Genomic DNA, 26,894 nt, shown 5'->3' with positions numbered 1-26,894 from the left:
CACTCAATCTATTGCCTTTTATTTCTGTCCTTTTTGGGAACATTCTTTGAGTTTCCTACAGAAACAGCCAGAGACTCTCATTGACAATTGCCTCACTCAGCAGCTCCTTCATAAATACATTTAGACACTGTGCCCAGGACTCTGTTAAGTGTCCTAAGACCATTGACTCATTCAAAAGCAGTCCAGCTGCAGTTGGGAGAGTCCCAACACTTGCTCCATAAAGATCTAGATTGTCTTCAGCTCAAGAGGCATCCAAAAGTTCTATTATGCTGGACACTCAGTTGACCCCAGCCTTTTTGTGAACACATTGGTTACGAGTGGTCTGAATATCATTCTTGAGTCTACTCAAACTGTCTTTGATGCTCCCAGTGGGGACACCACCTACCATGATGGCTGCCCAGGGAACTGTTATGGGAGACATATCACCTTTTAAAAGCCCCGTCTTTTACACATTTTTTTCTTATGAATCTTTCCAGCCACAATGAAGTAAAATCTATTATAGTGTTCTGGAATGGTAGGAAAAAGATGATATGGCATATCCATAGCTGAGAATTTAATGAAGGGACTATTGAAGAAGGTGTGGGCAGGGTTAAAGGATACCTCTGGGAGTCATTACCAGCCCCAGGCCTGAAGGGGCAAGGGCAACAAGTGGTAAAGAGAACCAAGAGAGAACTGTAGGAGAGGGCCACAGGATTAGAGTAATGGCTTTCAGATAAAAAATATAGCCGCTGCCAACAGAGTGGCCCAATGGAGGTATAGCAGGGTATCCTGAATGATATCCTGCTCTGTGATCTCCTGCAGGGGTCTCCCATTGGCCAAGCCAAGTGAAAGGCAGCTGACAGTTATGTAGTTCATAGAGGTCAGCCCTGAGTCACAGAGCAGGGTAAAGAGTGGACTGGAGGGACAGAGGAAAACCCAGCCGCCACACGGTATCTTTTCTCACAGCTAGCACCTTAGTCAGGCCTCTTCCGTTTTTGCTTGGCTTAGGGCAATGGCCTTCCAGCCTGTCCTCTTGACCCATCTAGTCCATTGCTTTGATGATCAGATGTGTTTCCAAGACACTATATTCATTAAGCACGGGATGGGGTATATACCGGAGTCCAGGACCCAGCTCTGCAGTGTCAAGGCCCTTCCCTTAGAGACCGCATTGGTAAAATGCCCGGTGTGCTCGGGGATGCCCGAGGGCCTTCCTGGACCACGATATACAGATGCTAGACATATTGTTAAATATTAAGGAATCGACTTGCAACTTTTAAATGCAAACAGGTGGAAATGGACTGAGGCTGCATCCCTGCCCCCTTCCTGAAGACCAGGTCACTCCGGTTGATCCTCGATTGCTTCAAACCCGTTCTCTGCAAGGACGTAGGCTAAAGCGCCCTGAGCAGGCAGTTTCCCGGCGCCTTGGACGATCCCACCGCGCCGGGAGGGGAAGTCCCTCAGTCCAGGCACAAACCTGGGCACCCCCGTCGTCTTCCACGTGGGCGCCGACCGGGGGGTTGGGAGGTGGGCGGCGGAGAGCGCAGGCGCAGTGCCGCCCGGCGGCGCCCCTCTCCCCGCCCCGCCCGGCGGCCCCAGCTGCCCCAGCCGCGGTTTTCCTGGCGTGGCGCACGGCGGACTCCGCGGGCTCGAAGGCTGGTGTTAGGCGCCGGGCAGCGCGCGGGCCAGGCCGCAGCCCCGGGCGCGCCCTCCTCGCCGCCACACGCAGGTAACCGGGCCCCGAGAGCCGGGGGGCAGCGGCGGACGGGGACCTTGCCCCTGCCCGCCCGGCAGCCCCACCCGGGAGGAGGGGGAGCGTGCCGCGAGCCCCACACGCCCACTTTTAGCCGTGGCGCCTGTAGGGGAAGAGTCCCTCTGTTTGGGTTGGGCCGGCCGGGGGCAAAGCGTCCCGCCCTCTTCACAACCCTTCGCTGGGGGCTGCGCTCGACGCCTGAAAGGCGGCGGGGGCCCCGCGTCCCCGCGCTGCTCTCAGAGAACCCGGCCTCGGGGTCGGTCGAGTCAGCATCCCCTACGGCCCTGCACCCCCGTTTCCGGCACAGTCTCCCGTATGATCCTTTCCCAGCCTCCATGATAACGGCTCTTGCTCTCCTCTCGCCCCGAAGCCCAGCCAAACAAGGGTGAATCCCTGTGAGTCAAGGGTTTGATTTCAAATTCAAACTTTTAAGAGTCCTGGATGGCTTTAGAAATATAGCCAAGAATCGGTATTTTCCTTTAGCCTGTCCCATGTCTATGATTCTTGAACGCCAGTCCATATGGGTTGAGATTTTCGTGGAGCAGAAAGGGTTTGTAGAAACCTCTCTCCAGCGAAAGGCGAGAGCAGGCAGTGGAGGAAGGGCCAGGCTAAGGCTGAGGGCGGCGGCCGGAGGCGCGGGGCGAGCCCGCTCAGCTGCCCAGCCCCGGGCGGGAAGCGCGGACCCTCCCTGACCCGCTCCGGGAGCTGAAAGATTCTGCGCCACGTGCCCTGGCTCGGCTTCTGAGAGGAGGTGTGGAGAGGAGGGTTGAGACTTCGCGGTGGGGCGAGTGGGGGCGCTGCGCGGCCCTGCAGGGGTTGCCGACGCGCCCGGCGCGGAGCCCGCTTCGGAGTGACGAGCAGAGCCGGGGCCGGTGACGCACCGGCAGGAGGGGGCCGGGGCGCCCCGGGAAGGGCGGTTTCTGCGGGCTGCTCCCCCCGAAAGGACTTGGATTGGGTTTGCCCGTGTCCGTGGTGCTGAAGTGCCTCAAGCGCCCGGGTCTGCTTACTTCCCGGCCGCGGTCTGCCCCGCAGACCTGCTGGGCACCTTTGCCAGAAAAAGCCCATCTCCAAGGCAGGTGGCCAGAGCGGAACAGGCCCGACACCGCAACCCTTTGCAAACGGGTCCGTGCTGGTTTCCCGACCATAACAGGAAGCCAAACGTGAGTCGACTTAGGGGTGCAGATAAATAAAGCATGTACCGAACATGACTCTCACCTATGCATATGTAGGATACACATATGTACATATGCACGCAAACAACGCACATGTAAATACACTGATCCGTTTTCAACTCCATCACACGCTACAAGTCACACACTTTTCCAGAGCTTTTTAGTGATCCATCGTTATTTTTTGACACCTCTAGTATTTCTGAACTCTCCAGAACCATTAATTTTCATAAACATCTGTTCCAAAATCATAAAGCCTGTGGATTAAAGTGTTTGATATTTTGCTGAGCAATAAAGTATTTATACATACAGTATTTTCATTCCAAAACAAAGATAGTCTAGAAAGATGTAAAATTGACATGTATACAAAAAAGATATTCCTAAAGGAAGTTTAAACAAAAAGAATTAAAGAAAATTTTAATACAGAACAATATCTAGATAATAATCTTATAGGAAGTTATCTGAAGAAAATATGACTTAGATGTATCACAGTGCTAGCAATTTCAAATATACCGGTGTTATATGGTTTATGAACTCCTTAAAGGTTACATAGGTATCTCTCAAAACATTGGTATCTATGCATTTTTCTTTCAACAAAATATATGTTCATTGTAAGAAATTTAGGTACTAGAGAAAACCATTGTAAACAGATTTCCCTTTAGATGAATACACATGCTTTTTAAATAGACTGATTTTTTGTTGGTTCCATTTTTACTATATAATTTATCATTACTGTCTTTTGAACCAATACATACAAAGCTAGGCCATCATTATTAAGGGCTGACTAATATTGCACTACATGGATAGAACATAATTTATTTAAACAATCCCATAATAACAAACACTTATTTATTTACAATTTTGCTATTATGGACGATTCTGCAAATAATGTCTTTGAACAAGCATTCGTACATTTGTTTGATTATATTCTTAGAACAAATTGGTAGAAATCAAATTGATGGTTCAGCAGGTACGTACACTCTGTTTTTTGAAACATCTTATTCATTTATTTGTTCAGTTTTTCTGTCTCCTCTCTTGTCTGTTTTATTCTTTATTGTGCTCTCGGCATCTACAACAGTGCCGGATATATGCATTTTTAAGGAATGTTTCTTGGAAGACCACTATTTCCAGTTGTGCCACAGACAAGGTGTACCAGTTAGTACCACTCTAAACACAATTAGAATGTCAGTACCCCTACACTATCACTGAAATTAGGTTGCTAGATTTCATCAACCTTTTAAAAAGTATTTTCCGATTGGATAGGCAGAAATATTTTCGTATTTATTGGTCACACTTTTTTCTTGTCTTGTGAGCTCATATCCTTATTCTTCTATTGATAAGCTTACTTTTTTCTTATTTGTAAAAGCTCTTTGTATGCTAAGGAATCTGTTACATATGTTGCAATTCTTCTTGATACTTTATTTTTAAATTTTGCTTATGATATTTTGTATAGAAAATGTCAATTTTTATGTAGTCAAATATATATTTTTTCCTTTAAAATTCCTGTCATTTACATTATTAGTCTTTCACCTCTATAACAAAAGATAATCTACCATATATTTTATCTTGTAAAGAAAGATTACTTTTTAGTTCTAGGTGTGTGCCATCACTTCATTTCTTTTTTTTGTTTTAATCCCCACCTGAGGATACGGGCCCTGCATGGCATGACACTCCAACCAACTGAGCCACCTGACCAGGGCCCCACTTCATCTCTTAGTTAGATTCATTTCATTACTAGATGTAAAGTTCTATTGAAGACTGCTTTGTAGGAAGTAATTATTTATTTTCAACCCACATATGCATAGACTTGTCCTCTATGAGAAATAATATGTTTGAACTCTTTAATGCGATACATTTAATTTCTAAATACTTAATGAAAGTGTGTTTTACTTAATGCTGTTTATAGTATTTTTAACTGTTAGTATGCACTCTTTTTTAAAAGGAGCTCTTCTTTAGAGTATTTTTTGTAGATGAAAGAAAATATCACAAAGTCTATTTTTTAGCCAAATTAAGGAATTCACATCGCTGAGGTTCATAAGAATGTGCACACACAAGATTGGTCAAATGCCCTAAAAACAAAACAAAACAAAACACTGTTTTTTAAATATCCATTATGGATCAAAGTAACTTTTTCCAAAAGACAAAAGAATAGTTATTGGGGCACTGATGAAGCATTCTGTAATATTTTCTTCCTGGGTTTAAAAACATTTTAGAACAGATTGAATAATTTTATTGTTTCTATAGAATAAAAATTTAAATATAGCTGATTATAAACAATGGAAACAACACTAGAATAGAAAATAAAAGCCCTCTAGTAAGTCATTCTCCACAAGTCACCTCAAATATTAATTTGGAATAAGTACTTTCAGGTTATTAAATTCATAAATAAACATATTTCATTGAATGTAAGATGTTATCAATTTTAAGATGCATTTTCACTAAGAAATGTGAAAAAATGTACACCTTAAATTTGGAGTATCATAAATAGAATCATATCTATTTTTCTATCTTTTCACATAAGATATGGATATCTTCCACTTATATATAAATGTTGAATTAATATCCAATTTAAAGATATTTATATTATTTACATCTTTTGGATAATAAAAACAATGCTGTAATGAACATTTAAAAAATATACCTTCATGTAGTGGTGTTATTTCCTTAGAATAAATTCCTAAATGAAATGATGGGTTAGGGAGAATGTGCATTTTACATTTTGATACATATTGTCTGCCCTCCAAAAATCTTGTTAACAGTTTGCTCTGCAGCCAATAGTGCATGCTGTCCTAGATTCTTCACTAATTTATGCTAGAGATCATCGGCATTTTCCATTTTTCTCACCTAAGAGGCAAACAGATATCTCACTTTTATTCTTGTTTCTGTGGCTTTTACAGAAAGTGTCCATCTTTCCATATGTCTATTGGTTATTTCTACTCTCCTTCTGTGAATTACCTATTCATGGCCTTTGCCAAATTTTCTGGAGTATTTAAGAGCCCATATAAATGAAAGTTGTTGACCCTTTGTTGTTGTTGTTTTTAGTTTGTGATTTAAAATTATTTTCTATGGTTTCTTTTTTCCCACAGAAGATTTAAATTTTCATGGAGTCAAATCTGTCCATCTTTCCTTTGTGATGTTTACCTTGGTGTTATGCCCAATCCCCACCTCGAGATTATAAAAATATTCTCTAATGAGATAAAGAACACAATTAAATTTACTAAGGACTAGAAGCTAGAATCTTATTGTATTTAGATAGTCACCAATTCTGTTTCTAAACAGGATCTAATCGGCTTTGTCTGTTTGTGTTGGCAGGCCTGCCGGTCAGCTCCGGTTAAGGGTTAGGCAGTTGCAAGCAAAAGAGCTCAAACTGAGGGGAGGCAGTGGCCACACTAGCTGACTTCTTTAATTAACATGGCTAACAAGTCTGTTTCAGCTGTTAGAAATAGGAGTTAGTGAATTTAGTCACATGAGAAAATAGTATTTTGGGAGATTGGCAAGGAGGTTGACAGATTAATTAATCATACTTTTAAAATACTTTTATATAATTTAGAGTCTTTTCAAAGACACAGACTTAATGAAGTTAAGAGAATATATATAGATGTAAATAATTCAATAATCAAATATAAGTATGATTGGATTTTATAAAGTTAATTTTCACAGTACTTATTTTATTTTACTTATTTATTTTTGAATTTTCACAGTATTCTAATTCAAATTGCTAGCTGAATTCCCCTGGTACCTTTTAACTTGCATAGCATTGCTAGCCACACTTCAGATCTCTTAGCTGATTTCAGCAGTTGTTGGTCTGTCCAGCAACCTGGATACCCTCAATTATTAGGTGTTTGAGTAATCTTTGCTTCCTGGTGACCGTAGTAGAAATATACTCTTCCCGTTTTGGATTGGAATTTGTTGGTGAGAAAAAAGGTGATGGCATTAATCACATTTTAACCAGGCCCACTTTTTTTTCCTGAGCACTTTTAAATATTTTGCTGGTAATGAGAGTCATGTTTCATCTTCTTTGCTGAGGCCACCTTGCACCATGGATGGTATTCTTTTTTAAATCCTCACCCAAGGATATTTTCTCTATTGTTCTTCAGAGAGAGTGGAAGGGGGAGAGAGAGAGAGAGGTGTCACATCAATTGGTTGCCTATTCCATGAGCCCCAACCAGGGCGGCCTACAACTGAGGTATGTGCCCTTGGCAGGAATTGAACTTGGGACCCTTCAATCTGCGGGCTAACGCTCTAACCACTGAGCCAAACCAGCTAGGGCCGGTGGTATTCTTAAGCGCTTTGAAAAGTCACAGTTCCAGGATGTTAGGGGCTACTGCTATGTTCCCATTCTTATTTCATGTTTCTCCTGCATTATTTTCATTATAAAATCAGACAAAGTACCCTTCTCCATCACCATACTTTTTTTTTTTTCTTTTTCCTGCCATTCTGCTCTTAGCAATAGATTCTCCAAGTAACCAAATTGTTACATTAACAGACACTGTCTGCTGGCACTGGCTTGGGTATGGGAAGGAGAAAGATAATCAGGCCAGTGCCTTCCTCTCCTTTCTCACTTTTCACCTACCTTCTTGTTTGGACAAAGGAAATACCCTTCTACTTGGTAGGGAAATGCCAGAGATGAGCTAAGATCACAGAGCTTTTTATCCTCTGTGGGCAAAAACTTTATGCTGCCTTATAAATGTTAATATGCATATATAATTTTCAAAATTTGTCACTTATATAGCATTATACACAAAAACTATTTCTTTTCTCTGGTTTCTCTTATAGTCACTGCTATAGTAGAATTATATGTGATCAATGAGCCTATATAATACTTTATGTGCACTTAACACTATTTCATACTTATAATTATATATGAACTCAATTCACATACCTGTCAGTTACTGAAGTCTGTTTAATCATTCCCTGACTTACCAAAGTCATTTGCTTTGTATCTCTTAACTTTTATTTAAGACCCCAAAGTATCAGCAATTTTACTGAACTCTGACTTTTACTTTAAGAAGTTGATAAAGGAAAGTAGAAATATTAGGTAATTTAATTTCCCATTTATTTTGCCTCTGGTCTCTGTGTAACTCTGGCTGAGCCTTTGTCTACATGGGGGTGAGGATCCTAAGGGTGAATAAGGCTGCTGAGGGTGATGTGAACTAAAGCCAGATACATTGCTTCTTGGGTTCCCTTAATTGAGATTTAGGAGATAGAAGGTAAGAGTTAGATTGTAGAATTGTGGCAACCAAAGCTCTGTATTACACAATTAGAGGTCTCCCGTTAAAAGGGAGACTTCCTCCAAAGCAGGCGAGCTATGCTGCAGGACTTACTCATTCTCTCAGCATTTATTGAGTGTGGCATTGTCCTAGGACCTGGTGATACCAGGAAGATAAGGACATGAGCTCTGTTCTTGGAGCAGTAACACTTTATCAGGGCTTAGTGTTACATATACAACTCACAGTGATACTATGTGTCAAGTACTATAATTAAGCCCTGAAGAAAGGGTTCTTGAACCCAGAGAAGGAACAGATTGTTCGGAGAGAGGCTTCTCCAATAGTTCATCAGGAAGATTGTGGGGATGTGGGTGGGAGTTTGCCAGAGATTGTTTTGTTTGGTAGTAAGTAGTTATGGCCTCAAACAGGGCTGAAAGAGGACAGCCTAGATTTGAAGCCTGGCTGCCATAGTAAGCACTGTTGTAAGCTTCATGTATTATATTATCATTATTATTTGAGTAATGTTAGTTACTACCTTGTTGGGGTTGTTGTGGGATTAAGTAAGATAATACATGTAAAGAACTTGTTATAAGCCTGGTATGTAGTAGTCTAGCCTCCCCCCCCCCCCCATAAAGCTGCATGTAAATCATTCTGGACAAATGATTATTGATCCTATTGTCAGAGCTCTCAAGGGTAAAATGATTATATACACCCTTTGTGCCTTCTGAATCTGTGTGATAATTCTAATCTGGAAGTTTCTCTTTTAATGTATCTTAAATCTCAGTCTGCTGCTTTCTACCAATTCTCATGCTATCCCCAAACAAAACAGGTCTACTGTGGAATTGTCATTACTTTTTTTCTGTTCTTTAGTACTCTGATGTTAAAGCAAACACCTATTTAATTGTATAATTTCTTTCCTTTAATGTGTATAGCATTTGTGTATATAGCACTTGTTACTACTGTATAGATAGTTTTTCCCAAATGAACATGTAAGTTCTTTAAGAGAAAGTTTCTCTCTCTCTCTCCTTTTAAAAAAAATCTTCACCCGAGGATATGTTTTTATTGATCTTAGAGAGACAGGAAGGGAGAGTGAGAGAGAGAAAAACATCGATGGGCTGCCTCCTGCATGCCCCCTACAGGGGATCAAGCCCACAACCATGGCATGTGCCCTGACCGGGAATCCAACCAGCAACCTTTCAGTGCATGAGACGATACCCAACCAACTGAGCCACATTGGACAGGGCTGTGACAGTTCTTCTTTCCTTCCTTGTCCTTAGTGACCTTGACATTTTTGAAAGTTCAGGCCATTAAGTTTGTAGAATGCCCCTCATTTTGTTTGTCTGATGTTTCTTCATGATTAGATGCAAATTTTACATTTTTGGCAGGAATATGATAGACGTGATCCTGTGTTCTTCTCAGTTTACCTTATTAAGAGACAATATTGACTTGTCTTTTTGCTGCTGATGTTAACTTTGATGACTTGGTTAAGGATAACCTCTCCACTGTAAATACATTATTTTTTCCTTTGTAATTAATAAGCATTTTGTGGGGAGATACTTTGAGACTATGTAAACATCCTGTTCTTCAACAAACTTTCAGTCACTTATTTTATGATGATTTTTGCTTGTGTATATTATTACTGTGATGATCGCCGAATGGCAATTTTTCTAAATCTAACATTTATTTTACATTTACGAGTTGGTATTTTATTGTAAGGAAGAGTTTTCTTATCTATTTCTTTTTTTATTCGTTTATTGACATCAGTATGCACAATGGATCATAACCCATTACTATTACTGATTTTGATGCTGAAATTTGGCCATTGGAACCCTATTTCAAGCTGGTTCTCATGTTCTTTTGACATACATATTATTCTTGGAGTTCTCTCTGGTGTAGGATGTATTAGGCTCATCTTGTATTTTTCCTGTCCCAGCCATTTCAGTCATTTCAAAAGCTATTTCTCCAATGAGCCCTGATTCCTTTTAGTAGAAAATGTAAAATCTGGGTGCTAGGTGTGGTGTGGTTATTGCTATTGGAGTGCTGTTGCTTTTAGGCCACTGTAGCAGACAGAATCAGGGAACTGAAAAACATATACTTATACATCTCTACTTCTATATCTATTCATCTATTTATATTAAAATAGATGAGTTTAATATCTCCAACTCTGACACCACAGGATTCATTCTAGTCTTTACCTTTTTTCTATTTGTAACTTCCTTCTCTAATGGTGAGAAATACGGCTCCCATTACCCTCAATATATTTAACTATTTGCTCATTTCCCTTTTACATAACCAATATCCTGAACTCATGGGCTACCTCCTTGGCCCCAGCTCCTCCTCATACCCAGTCCTCTGGCCTCACTGGCTGCTCCACAGCCTCAAGTTACACAGCTAGAAAGTGATGGAGCAGGAAAAAAAATTCAAAGCCGGTAATTATTTGACAGAGAGCCCTTTATTGGGTCTTCAAGACCAAGGGCATCTATTTGTGAAACTGTTCCTGGGAAGATGCTTGAGAAAAAAAAGGCCCTTGGGCTAATAAGATGAAGATTTAACCAGGCAGAGTGGCAGCCCTCAGGGTTGTGCCTTCCATGGGGAACTTGGAGAATAAAGGGTGGAGTCAGCCATCTGCCAAGAACGTTTCTACAAAATTGGTACAGTTTGGGGATCAGTCAACCAGTACCTCCAGTGCCACAAATATCCCACTACGTTTTGTTACTGCATGAAAAGCACATTCCATTAAGATAGAAATGTATCACTGTGCTGTATTTCTAAAAAAGGAAATACTGCTTTTATTAGCAGCTTCTTAAATTGAAATTCTAGGAGATGGATAATAGTGTCTGTTGTTTTAGTGCAGACTTCATTTCCTGGTCCAGAAGATCAGAATCTGTTCATGTTTTAGAAAACAGTGTGAGGTCCATCTGTTCAGGTCAGATTTTTTCCACATTAACAGGAAGACTTATGGAGTGGTAACTTATATAAAAAAACCAATGGTAATTCCATTATATTCTTTGTTGCCATTTGGAATCCACTTTTTATTTTTGTTAGTCAAGAAAATATAGTAATACATGCACAAATGAATTAATTCTTTCAAACACTATGTATGATAGAGGCATCCTCTTTAGTTTATTTAGTATTTCACTTCTGTTTTGCTTTGGGTTCTAGACACCATCCATTCAGATTCTCTCTGTAACATGGTTTGTTTATCCACGGTTTCCCTTCTAACAGAAGGTACAGAAATACAACAGCTACATTTGGCTTCCCCAGTAACTATTCTGGTCTGACTGAAACACTGAGTAATGTTTTGTTTTGTTTTCTTCTGATGAAAATAGCTTGATTTTTTCCCCCTCCTGATTTTTAAATACATGGTTATATAGAAAAAACATTTTAAAATAAAAGGAAGAAAGTACTGAATAATAGAAATCCCACCATCCACAAATGTAAATTGTTTTATATAAATAGAATCATACCGTGAATACTCTTTTATACATTTCTTTTTACTTGGCAATGTGACATGAACATTTTTTTATGTCAATAGATATACATTATCTTTTTGTATGACTACATAATATTGCATTGATGTGTTTATTTAATCAGTCCCCCATTAGAGGACACTTATTATTTCCTATTTTTCACTGTGCAAGGAAAGCCATGATGCATATCCTTGCAGGACATCTTTATGTACCTTACTAGTGATTTCCTTAGGATATATTCCTGGAAATGGCGTTACTGGGTTAAAGAGTGCACACCTTTTAAATTTTGATGCATGTTGCTGATAAAATTAACACTTGATGAGATGGGTTACACTGTGCTTATCCTTCATATGCAATGTCCCTACCAATGATGGGACTTCATTTCAACTTTCAGTAGCATTATATATAGTCATTAAAGGAGTGTAGTGACTTTAATAAATCTAGGTATGCCACTTAACCAACCAGATTTTCCTTTTCATTCAAAACTTGACTTATGGTCTGAAACAAGATGGCATCTGGTCACCATTTTTAAATTTCTTTATCTTATCTGAGTTTAATGAAATGTGGTATAAGGAGAGATATGACTGAGTTGTAATTTCATTGAGTGATGTATCTAGTGTGAAGAATCAATTATGATTCAATGAAACCAAATTTTTTAAATTTTGAACTAATTCTTTGTCATTTCCGTAAGTCTTATCCTTAAGAGCGATTTCAGGCTTTGGATGAGCAGGTACAGGGTAAATGTGAGCAGGTGGTGTATGTAGTGTTTGAGGGATTTGCAAGTAGATTGTTGATCCTGGGTATCCTTGTTTTGTTCAGAAACTGGCGTAAGTCCTGGGGTGTTGGCAGGCTTCTTTGAACTCAGCTGGGCTGTTTCATTTTGTCTCTTGAGACTTAGGTAAAGGATAAGCAACCAATACATGCAACTTTACAAGCATATCAGAACAGCCCTGTATTCTGTTTTACATTTAATTAGCATCTAACCTAACTGGTGATTTAACCACTTAGATACATACAAAAAAGATAATGGAAATAGAAAAGGATCATTTTATTCCTGTCCCTTCCCCTTTTAGCAATGACTCCCTGCCACTCTTTAAAAGATTCACCAAGCACAGCTAAACTTAAAGGTGCTGCTTCACTGCATTTAGCTGATTCTGCTTTTTTAAAAGACAGTAGAAAAGTAAGTGGTAGGTGATAAATATGTGTTCATTGAGAATGGCATATTTTATGCAAATTGATAAGTCCATTGCTTTAGAGATGAGAAAGGCTCTTTCCTGGAAGTCGAAGTGTCGATTATAAATGGTGAAAGACTCCTGCATTCCAGCAAGTTCTTAGCTGCCAGCCGACACATTCATCACAGTGTGCCAGAATGGATTTTAAAACAGTACGACATAAATTGCTCAGCTCCAAATCAGGCATCATTGCCTTCACACAGGCCAAATCAGCCTTCTTGTTTGAAAACTGCCACATAGGCTTTTTTTCAACCTCAGTTAACCTGTTCCTTTCCTGGAGTGCACGGTTCATTACAGTCTACTAAAGTCATTAACCACCATTGAGTATAAAGGAGCCTGGCTTCTCACTTCGATTTTGCCTACACAGTAACAGGCCCAGTGATTCCAAGCTGATGGCAAGAGAGAATGTTTAACCCAGCTCTAATCAGACTGATTTTCCACTTCTGCTCTTTTTTAGTTTTCCTTTTTCTCAATCTTTGCCCCTCCTAGAGCCAGCTGTTGATTCCTAGCAGCTCCTGTACAGCTGGCAACCCCTCACTGTCCCTTCCCTAACTTTCTGTTCTAGATGTGTCAGCTGATTCTCCAGCTCAAACTTGGACTAGGCTACCTGTTTGGTGCATCTTTCCTACTTCTCTTTCCACCAATCCTCCAACCCCCACACCCATCCCATTAGATTTCTCTCCTTACCTCACCTCATCTCCAAGTCTCTTTGCTATAATTTTCTCCTATAATCCAGATTTACACAGATCAGCAAAATCCTCATGCCTCTCTTCCATTCTCCCATAGCCCAGCTTAGCCTAACTCTTCTTAGCCCCTTTAGACCACATTTACTTTGCTCCTCACAGCCTGGCCCACTCTGGTATCCAATATCAGTTGCCTTTCCTGGTTCAGCTAAGCAGCCTTTACCCTCAACCCAACCAGCCATACCCCCACCTTCAGCCTCATCCAGCTTCACAAAAGCAGCCTTGACTTACACCCTCTTGGGCAGCTTCTGTTTTTCAGCCCAAAATAAGGATTCTTTTCCACAGAAGTATCCCTCTTTTAAGCTGATGTTGGATAACATGCTGAGGAGCTTATCCTTCAGCCTTATGTGCCCCAAGTCTTTTCTAGCCTAGAACAGGTAAGCTAACATCCAGTCTTGGTGCTGTTGTGCATCTGTTAGCCCTGCAGGGAGTGATCCTCACGGAGGATGTCACACTGACCTGTTACCTGCAAAGTACAGTGATGATGATAGATTTAGACTGATTTATCCACATTCCGTCCCTGATTCTTCTGAGTAAGAAGGTGCATTTGCCAGGTTGGCAGGATCAGGAGGCTCAGTCAATGGCTGTGGAAACAAAAGCTAGCTATTGCTAAAGTAAAACAGAAGCAAGCCTTATCTAAAGGCTGGACTGTCAAACTCAGGGCACCAAAACTAGATTCCAGAGTGCAACAAGCTTGTCATTCCTCAGTCTCAGAGTAAATCATTTTTTCTCAGGAACAAGAAGCTCATGGATAGAGTGAAGGATTTCATATCCTGCTAACTTTTGAACCCAATAACAGTCTCTAGTAATATCACTAACTGATTAATAATGTGGATATAAAGATCAGAATTCATCTTCACGTACCCCCTTTAAATTGCCTATAAGCTGGGGGGGGGTTCCCCCATGATTTGCACACATGACTAATGGTAACGTGGGGTTTTATCCTTATTTCTTCCTGGGTGGGTGATTCAGGACTGCTTCCAATGACAAATAGGGTTCCAGGACCTTCCTACTTTTAGACTGAAAATTCTTCAATGATGTAGCCCAAACAAAAGTTCTCTCAATCCAAGAACTTTGCAGAGATGCTGACCCCTCTGCCAGGTGAATCCTAGCTGGGTGGTTCTCACAATCCTGGGCCAGCATGGAGCCCAGGAGCAGCCCAGAACAGGAGAGGGGGATTCTTTAGGGATCTGGAACCAGTGTCCCCTGCACAAAGAGTCAGAATTGCAGCTGAGTGGCAAAGATAACAATGTGAGGACAGTCCAAAGGTGAAACCAAGATAGAAATGGGAGAATAAATAGCAGAACCTGTGATAGCTGATAGCAAGATTGGCTGAAGTTCAGGGAGCAGTTGTAGAATGCAGTTCAGGACTGAGTATTTTTGTTCAGTCAACATGTATTAAATGTGCTTGTGTGCCAGGAACACAAATATGAATGACAGCTCTCTTTCATGGAACTCACCAGGCCACATAGGAGATTGTGACTTGGCATGCTCCCTTTAGATGGTGTCTATATCTCCTGAAGGAGTGGATATGGCAGAGTAAAGGAGCCACCATGGGCTGCACACAACCCAGAAAACTTGAGATGTTCTGACAAGTCCTGCCCAGCATGGATGTGGGAAGAGCTAGAGTCATGCTGTGAGGGCTCTTGACTTCTCTGTGGTTCTGAGTCTTCTCAGAAATAATCATAATTAATAATCAGAGGTCTGAGTTAATATTAGTACTTGCCCCTTGGCCTAGAATTTGCTAGTTGGGCCTAGGTGAAGATTTGAGTAGAAATGGTTGGGAGAGTATACAAGGGAGTTATAAGAAAGTAAATTTGCCCTAGCTTATTTGGTTCAGTGGTTAGAGTGTTGGCCTGTGGCTGAAGGGTCTTGGGTTTGATTCCCGGTCAAGGGCATGTACCTAGGTTGTGGTTCGATCCCTGGCCCTGGTTGGGGAGCATGCAGGAGGCAACCAATGTCGATGTTTGTTTGTTTTTTTCTCTCTCTCTCCCCCTCCTCCCTCCCTTCCACTCTCTCTAAAAATCAATGGAAAAAATATCCTCGGGTGAGGATTAAAAAAAAAAAAACAAGAAAGAAAAAAGAGAACAAATTTGCCTTGATAATTACATTTCCAGAGTAATCACATAAAATTTAAAAGGTTCTTAGTAAAAGATGGCTTGAAAGAATTATTCAGATTTTGTCCCAATTAGCAGTCCTAAATCTATATTTTCCACCATTGGCAAGCATTTCTTAGTATGAGCTCAAAGTGCTGCCTACCCATTGTTAAAGAAATCTTAAGTCTACCAACCAACACAGAGATTCTTTCAAAAATCGATTGTAGCTTTCTTGATAAATTGTAGGCTATTTTCTCCAAACAATAACTACATGAGGAACAAAATGTAGGCAAATTATCTATTATAAATTACTATTATACACCATCCTACTTCATCAAGAAGAGATAATAGCAATTTAAGGCTATGGAAGGGATCACCAGCATTATCTTTAGTCACTGATTCATTAGACCATCATTATTGGTGAAAGAATACTCTTCCATAAATTTCAGAATATTAATGCCTTACTGGCATTTGTATTAAAATAATATTGTTAAAAGCAGAGTAGGCAGGAAAGGTCCCTTGATTGACAGGATTCAATTTTAAATATTACATGGCATGCCAGTGTGTCTGTATATCTGACAGGGTTTAGTTGCAGATAACAAAACTCACTCTCTTTCAATCAGAAAGAGGTATAATACAAAGAATTAGAGATATAATACAAGGAATCAGAAGTTTCTAAAATCATTGGAAGGGCTGGAGGAGCAGATTTCAAGCTGTCTCCAGGCATATTTCCTAGAATGCATGGTTTTATCCTTTAAAAATCTCTAATTTAGCAATTTTTAAAAATTGATTTTAGAGAGAGGAAAGGAGAGAGAGAGAGAGAGAAACACAACATCAGTTGGTTCCCTCCTGCAGGCACCTTGACCTAGGATCAAACCTACAACCTGAGTATGTGCCCTGACTAGGAATCAAACCCGCCACCTTTTGTGTACGGGATGGTGCTTCAACCACCTGAGTCACGCTGGCCAGGGCTAATTTAGCAATCGTTAAATTGTATATAGGCCTTCTTGCTATGGAAACAGAGCAGAGGAAAAATAAGCATTTCTTCTATGCTTAATGGCAAAATCTCCACAGTATTTAACTAACAGTAAGGAAGCAAAATAGTATTTATTGAACACCTGCTATGTGTCAAGTATTATTCTAGGTTCTTTTTATCTATCTTTCCATTAAATTCTTATTAATAACCTTTTCAATTTGGTAATATCAGCCCATGTTATGGATGAAAAAACAGGTTTAAAAAGGCTAAGTGACATATGCACAGGTAGAAAATGATAGAGGCAGAATTCACATTCAGATCTGCTGTTTCCAGAATTCTTATTGTCCAGCATCAGTTGTTAATCTTAAATTCTGTTTGGTAGTATCCAAAGTTCAGATTCATTAATAGCTACATCAAACAGGACAGTTTACTCAGCCATTGACAGATGTTTTATAACTTTTTTCTAGATGACCCACAAGGATGTGGTTCTTAAAAACAGACATTTCAAACAGTATCATAGGGGGCAAGCAAGCCAGCAAGTTTCTATTTCAGACTAAAACAATCTTGTCCATATCACTTGATCCAGAACTTTACAATGTCATCCAACAGTTTCTCAGATCTTTTTAAAAAATCCTCACCTGAGGATATGTTTTTATTGATTTTAGAGAGAGAGAAAGGGAGAGACAGAAAGAGAGAGAGAAAAATGGATGTGAGACATTGATCAGTTGCCTCCCTACACACCCTGATAGGGGATTGAACCTGAAACCTAGGTATGTGCCCTGACTGGTAATCGAAACTGCAACCTTTTGGTGCATGAGACGACACTATAACCAATTGAGCCACCTGGCCAGGACAGTTTCTCATATCTTAAGAAATTAAAAAAATTCCTTTCTAGGGAATATCATAGCAGGCAGTTCTTTTGTATATACCTGTGCTAAGTGTCGTGCTTTCTGTCTAAGACTACAAATCTAATCTTTAGATGTTCACAGAATCATGGTGTGAATTTTCTGTTAGCTGTTTTAACAAATTACCACAAACTTGATGGCTTAAAACAACACAAATTTATTATCTCGCAGTTCTGTAAGTTAGAGGTCTAATACATGCATCACTGGACTAAAACCAAGGTGATGGCTGGATGTGTTCCTTTCTAGAGGCTCAAGGGAAGGACCCCATTTCCTTGCCTTTTCCAGCTTTAGAGGCTGCCCACATTCCTTGGCTCATGACTCCCCTCTATCTTCAGTGCCAGCAACAGCAATATGAGTCCCTGCATTGCATCACTCTGACCTTGCTTCTGTTGTCACATCTCCTCTGAGTTTTCTGTTTCTGTCTTCGACTTTTAAGGGCTCAACTAGATAATCCGGGATAATCTTCCTATTTTAAGGTCAGCTGATTAGCAGCCGTAATTCCACTCTGTCATATAAAATAATGTATTCACAGGTTCTGGGAATTAGGACATGGACGTGGGGGTTGGTGAGGGATTGGGGAGCATTATTCTGCCTACCATGAATGGTTACTTTGCAGTGTAGTATGGAAGAAAGGGCTTGGGAAGGCATACCTGGATCTGAATCTTGTCCCTACCATTAACTGGTTATGTAACCCACTAATTTGCAAGTGACCTAACTTCCCAGAACCTATTTCCTCACATTAAAATGGAGATTATAATACCTACTTCATAGAGTTGTTTTGACCATTAAGTGGAAAAGTCAAGTTCCTAGTGTATGTCTGCCACAGAGAAGGGGCTGAATAAACATAGCTATTATAATTATATAATTATAATTAGATAATCTAGAGCCATATTCAGGACCAAATAATCCAAAAGAGCACATCCAGGTGCATGGAAGCATCTGTGCTTGATATTTCCTGTGGTTTCATTTTTCCTTTAACTCTAATTGAATGGTTGCCTCAAATCCTTTCAAAACCAGTATATTGATCCTAAATAAACACACAAACATGAATAAAGACAGACTTTATTTCACTTTTAGTCTCAGCTAGGTTCTCAAGAGACAAACATGATACTCTTGATTTACCTCCTATTTGTTTTTTCACCATCTGCCTCTGGTCATCAAAAACCATTTCTTCATTTACATTCAGTGGGAAGACTGCAGATTTGTTATCTGTTCATTTTCACATATGTGGCTTTTCCTGTAATGGTCATGGATCTATTCTTGCATAAAGGATTGGTGGCAGTTGGTCATCCCATTTGCCTTGCAGTTCTCAGGAAGCTGAAGTTAATGATTGACCTATTGTGTTCAAAGCCCGTTGTTGGACTCATATTAACTAGCCATTAAAAGTGATGTTGAAGAATATTTAATGACACAGAAAAATATTTACACTGTTTTTGTAAATAAGATATGATGTTTGATACCATTTTGGGGGGAAAATGTTCACAAATAGAAAAAGGCCTGGAGAGGGTCAGTAGTTATCTCTGGGTGGTAGGATTCTGAATGGTTTTTATTTTCTTTACTTTCTCGCATTTCTGAATTTTCTATAATAAACATATGTTGATTTTGTAATAGGAATACACAAAAAGTTGTTTTTTACTTAGAGACCTGATGGTGGTAAATAGCTCCTGAGTCAAAAGCTCGTACTGAGCAAACCTGGGGAGCCTGATGAGGAACTACTGTACACTGGGTGGTGGTGGGAGTCACCTGACTGGGCCAAACTTTGAGGTATGCAGTGGGAAGCAGGGAAACAGCAACAGTTCATTCTGGTGATGCTGAAAGATATATATCTTCAGTACCCTTCCTAATTGATTGAGAATAGTTTAATTAAGAAAAGCAGATACACATTACTTAAGGAACAGCTTCAGTTATGCCTGAGGAATTTAATGTTAAAGGAAATATGGGAGGCCTAGCAGCAGAAATAGAGCTAGCAGTACAGAAGCCAAATGCACAAATTCTCTTTTAGCCAAGCTGCACACCCTGTTTTATTATTCTTGCATATTATTAAGGACTTTAAAGTGTTTTAACGAATAAGGCTCCCCATTTGAGTCATTAGCCATGTAAATCCATTTATATTATTTATATTTTGTTAACAAAATTTGCCTCGTTTAAAAAAATAGTCCATTAATCGATTCAACAAACACTAATTAAACACCTATCTCATGCCAAGAATTGTGCTAGGTGCTGCAGATATAATAATTAGTAATACCTAATTTTAATCCCCTCTGCAACTCTTGAGGACCAGGAGGACTAGAGGCAGCATTTAAATTTGCTTGAGCTTTATTAAAACTCTTTGAGTCTGCATCTTTGTGTTAAAGCCCTCTGCTTTAGAGGAAATAGAATCTGCTTCTAAGCTCTTTCAGAAAAGAAACTATTTTCATTTTCCTGAAATCATAAATTCTCTGACAGGAAACACTGGTGATGATGATAAAATATCTGTGTAGAATGTAGGAGAAAAGTCTCAATCATGTGGCCACCCCTGCCACTGAGAATCCTACCCTAAAACCTGGCTTCCTGCCATCCAAACTAAATTTTACACATGTTCTCCTCTGGGGCTTTCCCCTGTGCCTCCTTTTGTCATTTTATTCTCTTAGTGTATGGTTGATTATAGATCACCATAACAAATATTATATAATAAAAGTTTGAAATATTGCGAGAATTACCAAAACTTTAAGACCCTGAGTACAGACAGGTCTTTTACCTCCTTGGTTAAATTTATTCCTAGGTATTTTTTTTGATGCAATTGTAAATGGGTTTGTTTTCTTAGTTTCCCTTTTTGATAGCTCTGTATAAAAATGCAATAGATTTATTTTGTATACTGCTACTTTACTGAATTTATCAGTTCCATTAGGTTTGTTGGAGAATCTTTAGGGTTCTCTACATACAGTATCATGTCATCTGCAAATAAAATATCAGTAGTTTTAATATCATTCCCCATTCTTTTCTATATTTCCCTCTTCTTGGCTTTCAAATCCATTCTATTTCATCCAAAAAACATTTATTGAGTACCAGTATGTACTAGGCCCTTAAAGGCAGGGGATATAATGGTGGGAAAGTCTGCTATCAAGAAGTTTAAAGTCTGGTGGGAAAGACAGGATATAAACTCATCAATACTGGGACAGTGGAGCACAGAGATGGGAAAGACTAGGGAAGACTGCAAAGGAGGAAATAGCACTTGAGGATACCACTCAAGCACAGATGGGAGCTCAACACGTAGACAAGGGCAGAAATGGGGAGGACCCGGTCATTCCAGGCAGAATCATGTGAAAAAAAGAATTAAAATTTATTGAGCACTTGGTAGGTGCCAGATACTAAGTGTTTTGTATGTATTAGCTGATTTTAATATTCTTATTCTACCCTATGAACTAACACTATTGTTATTTTACAGAAGAGGAAATTGGCCAAGAGGTTAAGTTGGCCTGGGTCATGTATTTAATAAGTTCTATAGCAAGGGTTCTGCACCCAATTCCATTGTGGGTGTGTGTGGGGGGGTGGTTCACCACACCAACAAACAAAGTTCTGACAGTAGCTAGCGTGGTCAGGGAAGGCTTATTTCTAAAAGGCAGATTTGGACTGGACCTTCTTAAAAGATGAGCATTATTTAGAAAGTTGGAGTACAGCGGAAAGTATTGAGAATAAAGACCTACAGAAATTATTTGTACATGTGGGGAGTGAGGACAGGGAGAACACTGGACTGATTAAAGTATCTGTGTTAAGGAGCTAAGTATTGATAGGGGATACACTAGGCAGGGACATGAGTGAGAGCCAGGCAGAGGAATTGAGAATGGGGAAAGCTTGAGGGAAGTTCTTGTTTTGAGTCTTTTAAAGACAGATTAATGTAAGAGTGGTATAAAATAGATGGATTTTAGAGGAGAAGGACTGAGATTCAAGGGGTCTAGTTAGGATACTATTGCAATATTCTAGTTAGGAATTAACAATAACCAAAACTGAATCACAAAGGTAAAATGGAATTGGAGAAAGGAAAATATTTTAAAGACAAAAACAGTAAGAGTGATGACCAAATGGAAGTGTGGTGGCAGAAAGGATAATTCAGAGTATTCCTTGGTTTCTAGCTTGGGGAACTGGAAAAATGGTGGTATTACAAACATGAGTGAGGAGACTGTGACTATTAATTCAATTTGTGATTATTGAAGCTGAAGTCATGATTTGAAGTGGAAATGTCCTGATAAAAGTTGAAAAGAACACCAGATTAGCTTGATAGCAATATGCATGAAGGAGTGCAAGCGGAAAGTCCAGGCTGAGAAATTGAAATGCATGGAGGTACAGGTGGTGTTTGCTAAAATAACTTCTTCCAACTGAAGGTGGTGTCCTTTAGAAGAGAAAGGAGTAGATGGGAATGGAGCAGTTGGCTACCCAGATGGTGTCAAAAAACAAAATAGAATTTGTTATCTGGATCATTGTTTAAGATCCTGGAACTGATGGGTTTTGGGAAAAGAATAGGAAGTATGTCATGAGGACAAAAGTAAAGTTTTTTTCTTTTTTCTTTTTCTTAGGAGGGGAGAGGAAGAATCATTTGGAAGGAAATTGTTCTTGGATGGATAGATAGATAATGAAAGAGAGCTGAGTGAACACACAGTTTCAAAAAAAGAATAACATTGTAGAAGATACCCAGTGTTTAAAAAGATTAATTATAGGTGGAAGGAAGCTGAATTTATTAACATTGAGAGCTTACTATATGTCAGTACTGTGGGAAATTCTTTATATGCATTATCTCATATAATTATAAGAAGCTTAACTTTTTTCCCACTCAACAATGTGTCATGGGCATTTTTTCACATCAGTAAAAATCTGCAGTCGTTTTTAATGGATGCATAGCATAGTATGTATTCCACTATATGAAGGGTCATTGTAGTAAGCTACAGCAAACTTTCCTATTAAACATTTTTTCCCACACCTTTCTGTATGAGCTCTCTTTTTCTTAAATAACAGATGAACATTTTTAGTTTTTAATTTTTTGAACATTGTGATTAAATATATGTGTGTGTATATATATGTGTATATATATATATATATATATATATATATATAGATAGATATGGGTTTACAGTAAAAAGCCTTTCTTCCATTCTTTTTCTCTGTCCCACCCCTATGATTATTAGTTTCCTTTGTATCTTTTCATAATTTCTTTATGCTATATAAGCAAATACATAAATATGTATTCTTATTTTTTCTTTTTACACCAAGTAAAAAGCATCTTGTGATCATCTCTTTAGTGTAAAATCTTAGAAGTGGTATTGATGAATTAAAGGGTAGTTGCAGTAAAATCTGTTAAAAAACATATTGTCCAGGTGGTCATCAGGAAGGCTGTACACCAACAATGCATGAATGTCACTAAATTCATTTTTACTTTTTAATTTCAGTGAATCCATATATCTGAAAAATGTATGGAGAGCCCAGAATGTTTAAAAAATCACTATAATTTGTAATATAAGGCTAACTCTGGTATTATATAGAAGTAATTATACAAAAGACTTAGACTTATCCACTCATAATTTATAATATAGACAAATGAACACAATGAGAGGGAAAGTTTTGATCTAGGTTATGTTTTTCTTTTGGATGAGTGGAGACATGGGTAGGAATGAAAAGATGGAAAAATATCAGTTGTTTGTCATGTAAAGATATGAAATAGAGCTGAATGAGTCAAAGAATAAGCAGAATGGGAAATGGGCAAACATAAAATGAGAATGAAAAAGGATAGATCATTTAATTGGGCCTCATACATCTGATAAGGCATATTGCCAGATTCTCTCTTCCTATTACTTAAAAAGCAACCCCCCCAAAAAACTGTTACAACATCTATTATTGAATTGGTATAAATGATTATAATAGAAATTAAAACTAAACTTCAACTGAATGAATATGTACATGTCTTTTTTTTTCCCCTTCTTAAACAGAAATATCTGAAGAAATGGATACTTCTCCATCCAAAAATTATCCAATTAAAAAACGGGTGAAAATACATCCCAACACGGTGATGGTGAAATACACTTCTCATTATCCCCAGCCTGGGGATGATGGATATGAAGAAATTAATGAAGATTATGGAAATTTTATGGAAGAAAATCCAAAGAAAGGCCTGCTGAGTGAAATGAAAAGAAAAGGAAGAACTTTTTTTGGAACCATGGATACCCAGCCTCCACCAGCAGAAGACCCCATGACCAGTGAAATTGGTCAATTCCAGAGCTTTGCAGAAAAAAACATTTTTCAATCTAGAAAAATGTGGATAGTGCTTTTTGGATCTGCTTTGGCTCATGGATGTGTAGCGCTTATCACTAGGCTTGTTTCTGATCGTTCTAAAGTTCCATCTCTAGAACTGATTTTTATCCGTTCTATCTTGCAGATCTTATCTGTGTTAGTTGTGTGTTACTACCAGGAGGCCCCCTTTGGCCCCAGTGGATATAGATTACGACTCTTCTTTTATGGTGTATGCAATGTCATCTCTATCACGTGTGCTTATACATCATTTTCTATAGTTCCTCCCAGCAATGGGACCACTATGTGGAGAGCCACAACCACAGTCTTCAGTGCCATTTTGGCTTTTTTACTTGTAGATGAGAAAATGGCTTATATTGACATGGCTACAGTTATTTGTAGCATCTTAGGTGTTTGCCTTGTCATGATCCCCAACATAGTTAGTGAAAAAAATTCCTTGTTAAATGCTTGGAAAGAAGCCTTTGGATATACTATGACTGTGATGGCTGGGCTGACCACTGCTCTTTCAATGATAGTGTACAGATCCATTAAGGAGAAGATCAGCATGTGGACTGCACTGTTTACCTTTGGTTGGACTGGGACAGTCTGGGGAATATCAACTATGTTCATTTTTCAAGAACCCATTATGCCATTAGATGTAGAAACCTGGAGTTATCTCATTGCTATATGTGTCTGTTCTACTGCAGCATTCTTAGGAGTTTATTATGCCTTGGACAAATTCCATCCAGCTTTGGTCAGCACAGTACAACATCTGGAGATTGTGGTAGCGATGATCTTACAGCTTCTAGTGTTACACATATTTCCTAGTGTCTATGATGTCTTTGGAGGGGTTATCATTATGATTAGTGTTTTTGTCCTTGCTGGCTATAAACTTTACTGGAGGAATTTAAGGAGGCAGGATTATCAGGAAATATTAGACTCTCCCATTAAATGAATACCTGATTATTATCTTCTTAACCATCAGTTATTAATAGATACACTGCCATTTTAATATTCACCTTTGTCTTTTGTGTTGTATAATTGACAGAGTGCTATATAATATTTAACTAATATAAGCAGATACAGAAAAATATATTCTAGTCTAATACATTAAAAAACAAATATTAAATATGTGAAATGTCATGAAACTTTGTCTTTACTGTTATTACAAAAGGTAATTGTGGTAGAAGAATGTTAACTTTCATTACTAAAGAACATACATGAAGAAATGACCCCTTTCAGATGCAACTTCTGTGGTCCTAAAGTTCAAAGATTAGAAAAATGTTCATGCCCAATGTTTTACAAATGTTCAACAAAAATCCTTCAATATTCAAAAATCAGTGTTTGTGAAAAGTACAATGTAAGGTGAAATGCTGAGCACCAAGCCCTGTTTTGTGATCTACTTGCATTAGAAAACTAGAGGTGATTGGGCTGGGTAAGGGAGCTTGAATTAAGGTAAGAAGAAGGAACAAAAGAAAGTAGCTGGTTTTTCAATGACAATTGTGCTTATCTTACCTTAGAACAGGAAGTTGGTCTTCCTCTTGCTAAGGCCACATTAGATAATGCATAGGAAATGGAAGTAGGGAGAAGACTGGATTCTTGCCAGCTCTAGTTAGTCTATGCCCTTTTTTTGCCTGATGGTGGGAGGCCTAATGTTGGGGCAGGGTCTGCTTATCCTCAGTTATAGAATCTCTTCCAAAATTGCCCTTGTTTAGATTTTGTAGCCAGTACATGTCTGAGCTTCAGTAAAGGTACTCCTTAGCCCTGAAGGACACTAGCAGTAATCACAGTATAGAAGAAAACTGATATAACATGGTGTCCTCAGATTCTTTTTAAAAGGGCCTAAAAGTCTGTAAAAGCATATAAACTGGCATTAATTTGGGAAGTTTTTACTAATTTAGCATAAACTAATGTTAATATGATACTGGTTATTAAGCTATTGTTATTGAGCTATCTTAGCTCCAAATTCACCCTTCTATACTTTCCTCTGATGCTATGGCTCATACTCTGCAAACTACATTTTTCCTATGCTAGCTGATGTCTTACTAGGTTCCACCAACAAAGGCCATTAGAGGGAGACTGGAAGTCAGAGGGGGGGAAAGGACTTCCTCCTTTCTGTTTGTTTGCAGTTTCTGTCATTGTTATCTCAGCAATAAGCAATGGACTCTTGCTCAACAACTGATTGAAGCCCTGAGCTTTTTTGGTGCACACTACCCCCAACCAGCCTCATCATATCCCTCTCAGTAGTAGCAGGACCAGCTGGATAGCATCCTTTCAGGGATTGGAGCTACAGTTCAGCTAGATCATTCCTCTGAGATTCTGAGACCTGATAGTCCAACATCAATTCCTCTTTTTCACTAGATTTAGGGGAGGTAGCTACTCTCTACAGTTATCACCTCTGGGCTGCTTCAGTGTTCCCTTTTTGCTTTTTCAGTCCATCTTTTATGGATGTTGGCTCTTGGTTCTTGAGTTTGGCAAAGAAAGAATTCAGAGCCAAGAACTCTAGCACAAGAAGTTTATTTAGCATGCAAAGTGAAAGTACACTTGAAGAAAAGATTTGAGTGGGCTGCTCAGAGAGCTGCCTTGGCTTTTTAGAAAGAAAGTCACAGAGGCAGAAGAAGTGAGCCAGCTGGGCTACATGGACTCAGGAAACAAGTTAAAGACAGGTTCAGAGGGTTAGCCTAGGACAGCCTGATGCTACCTGCTGCTCCCCTAGTTGCAAGTCTTGTGGGTTCCCTTAAATGCTTCAAAGAAAGAAAGCAAAGATACATGCCTGAAGAAAGCAAGTATGGGCATTGCTCTAGAGAAAGCACACATGGGTCCTTTGTCTTCAGGGTTTTTGTCTATTTTCTCAAGGCCGAAATTTTAGGGGAAGTCTTAGGAGGATCTCAATAGAATATTCATCAGCTTTCCAGGTGAATCTTTAATATGCTGATGTATCATAATAAGTGTATAGGTCATTCTCTGGTCAGTTGCACCTTCAAAGAATGTCACCTGAAAGGAACTGGGACCAAGGTGGGTCTGGGTCTGCCCCAGTATGGTCTGGAATGTGTAAGATAAGACCTTGTGATTAATTATCTGGCTGTAAATTGCTTGTCCAGCTTGTTCAGCTATC

The 26,894-nt window shown here is 39.2% G+C and overlaps 1 protein-coding gene and 1 long non-coding RNA gene across 2 annotated transcripts in view; one reads left to right on the top strand and one right to left on the bottom strand.

The window, feature by feature from the left end:
- Positions 1–26,894, bottom strand: part of LOC308567635 — a 49,829-nt gene that overhangs the window by 19,294 nt on the left and 3,641 nt on the right. The window lies entirely within an intron of this gene.
- Positions 1,584–25,090, top strand: SLC35G2 (solute carrier family 35 member G2). The gene is made up of 2 exons (XM_081159823.1): positions 1,584–1,705; positions 23,482–25,090. The coding sequence occupies exon 2, from the start codon at positions 23,496–23,498 to the stop codon at positions 24,732–24,734; it is 1,239 nt and encodes a 412-aa protein (XP_081015949.1). The 5' UTR covers positions 1,584–1,705; positions 23,482–23,495; the 3' UTR covers positions 24,735–25,090.

The sequence above is a fragment of the Miniopterus schreibersii genome, assembly GCF_964146895.1.
Source record: "Miniopterus schreibersii genome assembly, chromosome: 15".
Classification (NCBI taxonomy): domain Eukaryota; kingdom Metazoa; phylum Chordata; class Mammalia; order Chiroptera; family Miniopteridae; genus Miniopterus; species Miniopterus schreibersii.
The sequence above is the reverse complement of the archived record's forward strand: the minus strand, read 5'-3'. Positions and strand labels throughout refer to the sequence as shown.

Bases quoted from the DNA above. Each gene is read 5' to 3' on its own strand.
- SLC35G2 (XM_081159823.1), top strand. From the start codon at position 23,496: ATGGATACTTCTCCATCCAAAAATTATCCAATTAAAAAACGGGTGAAA.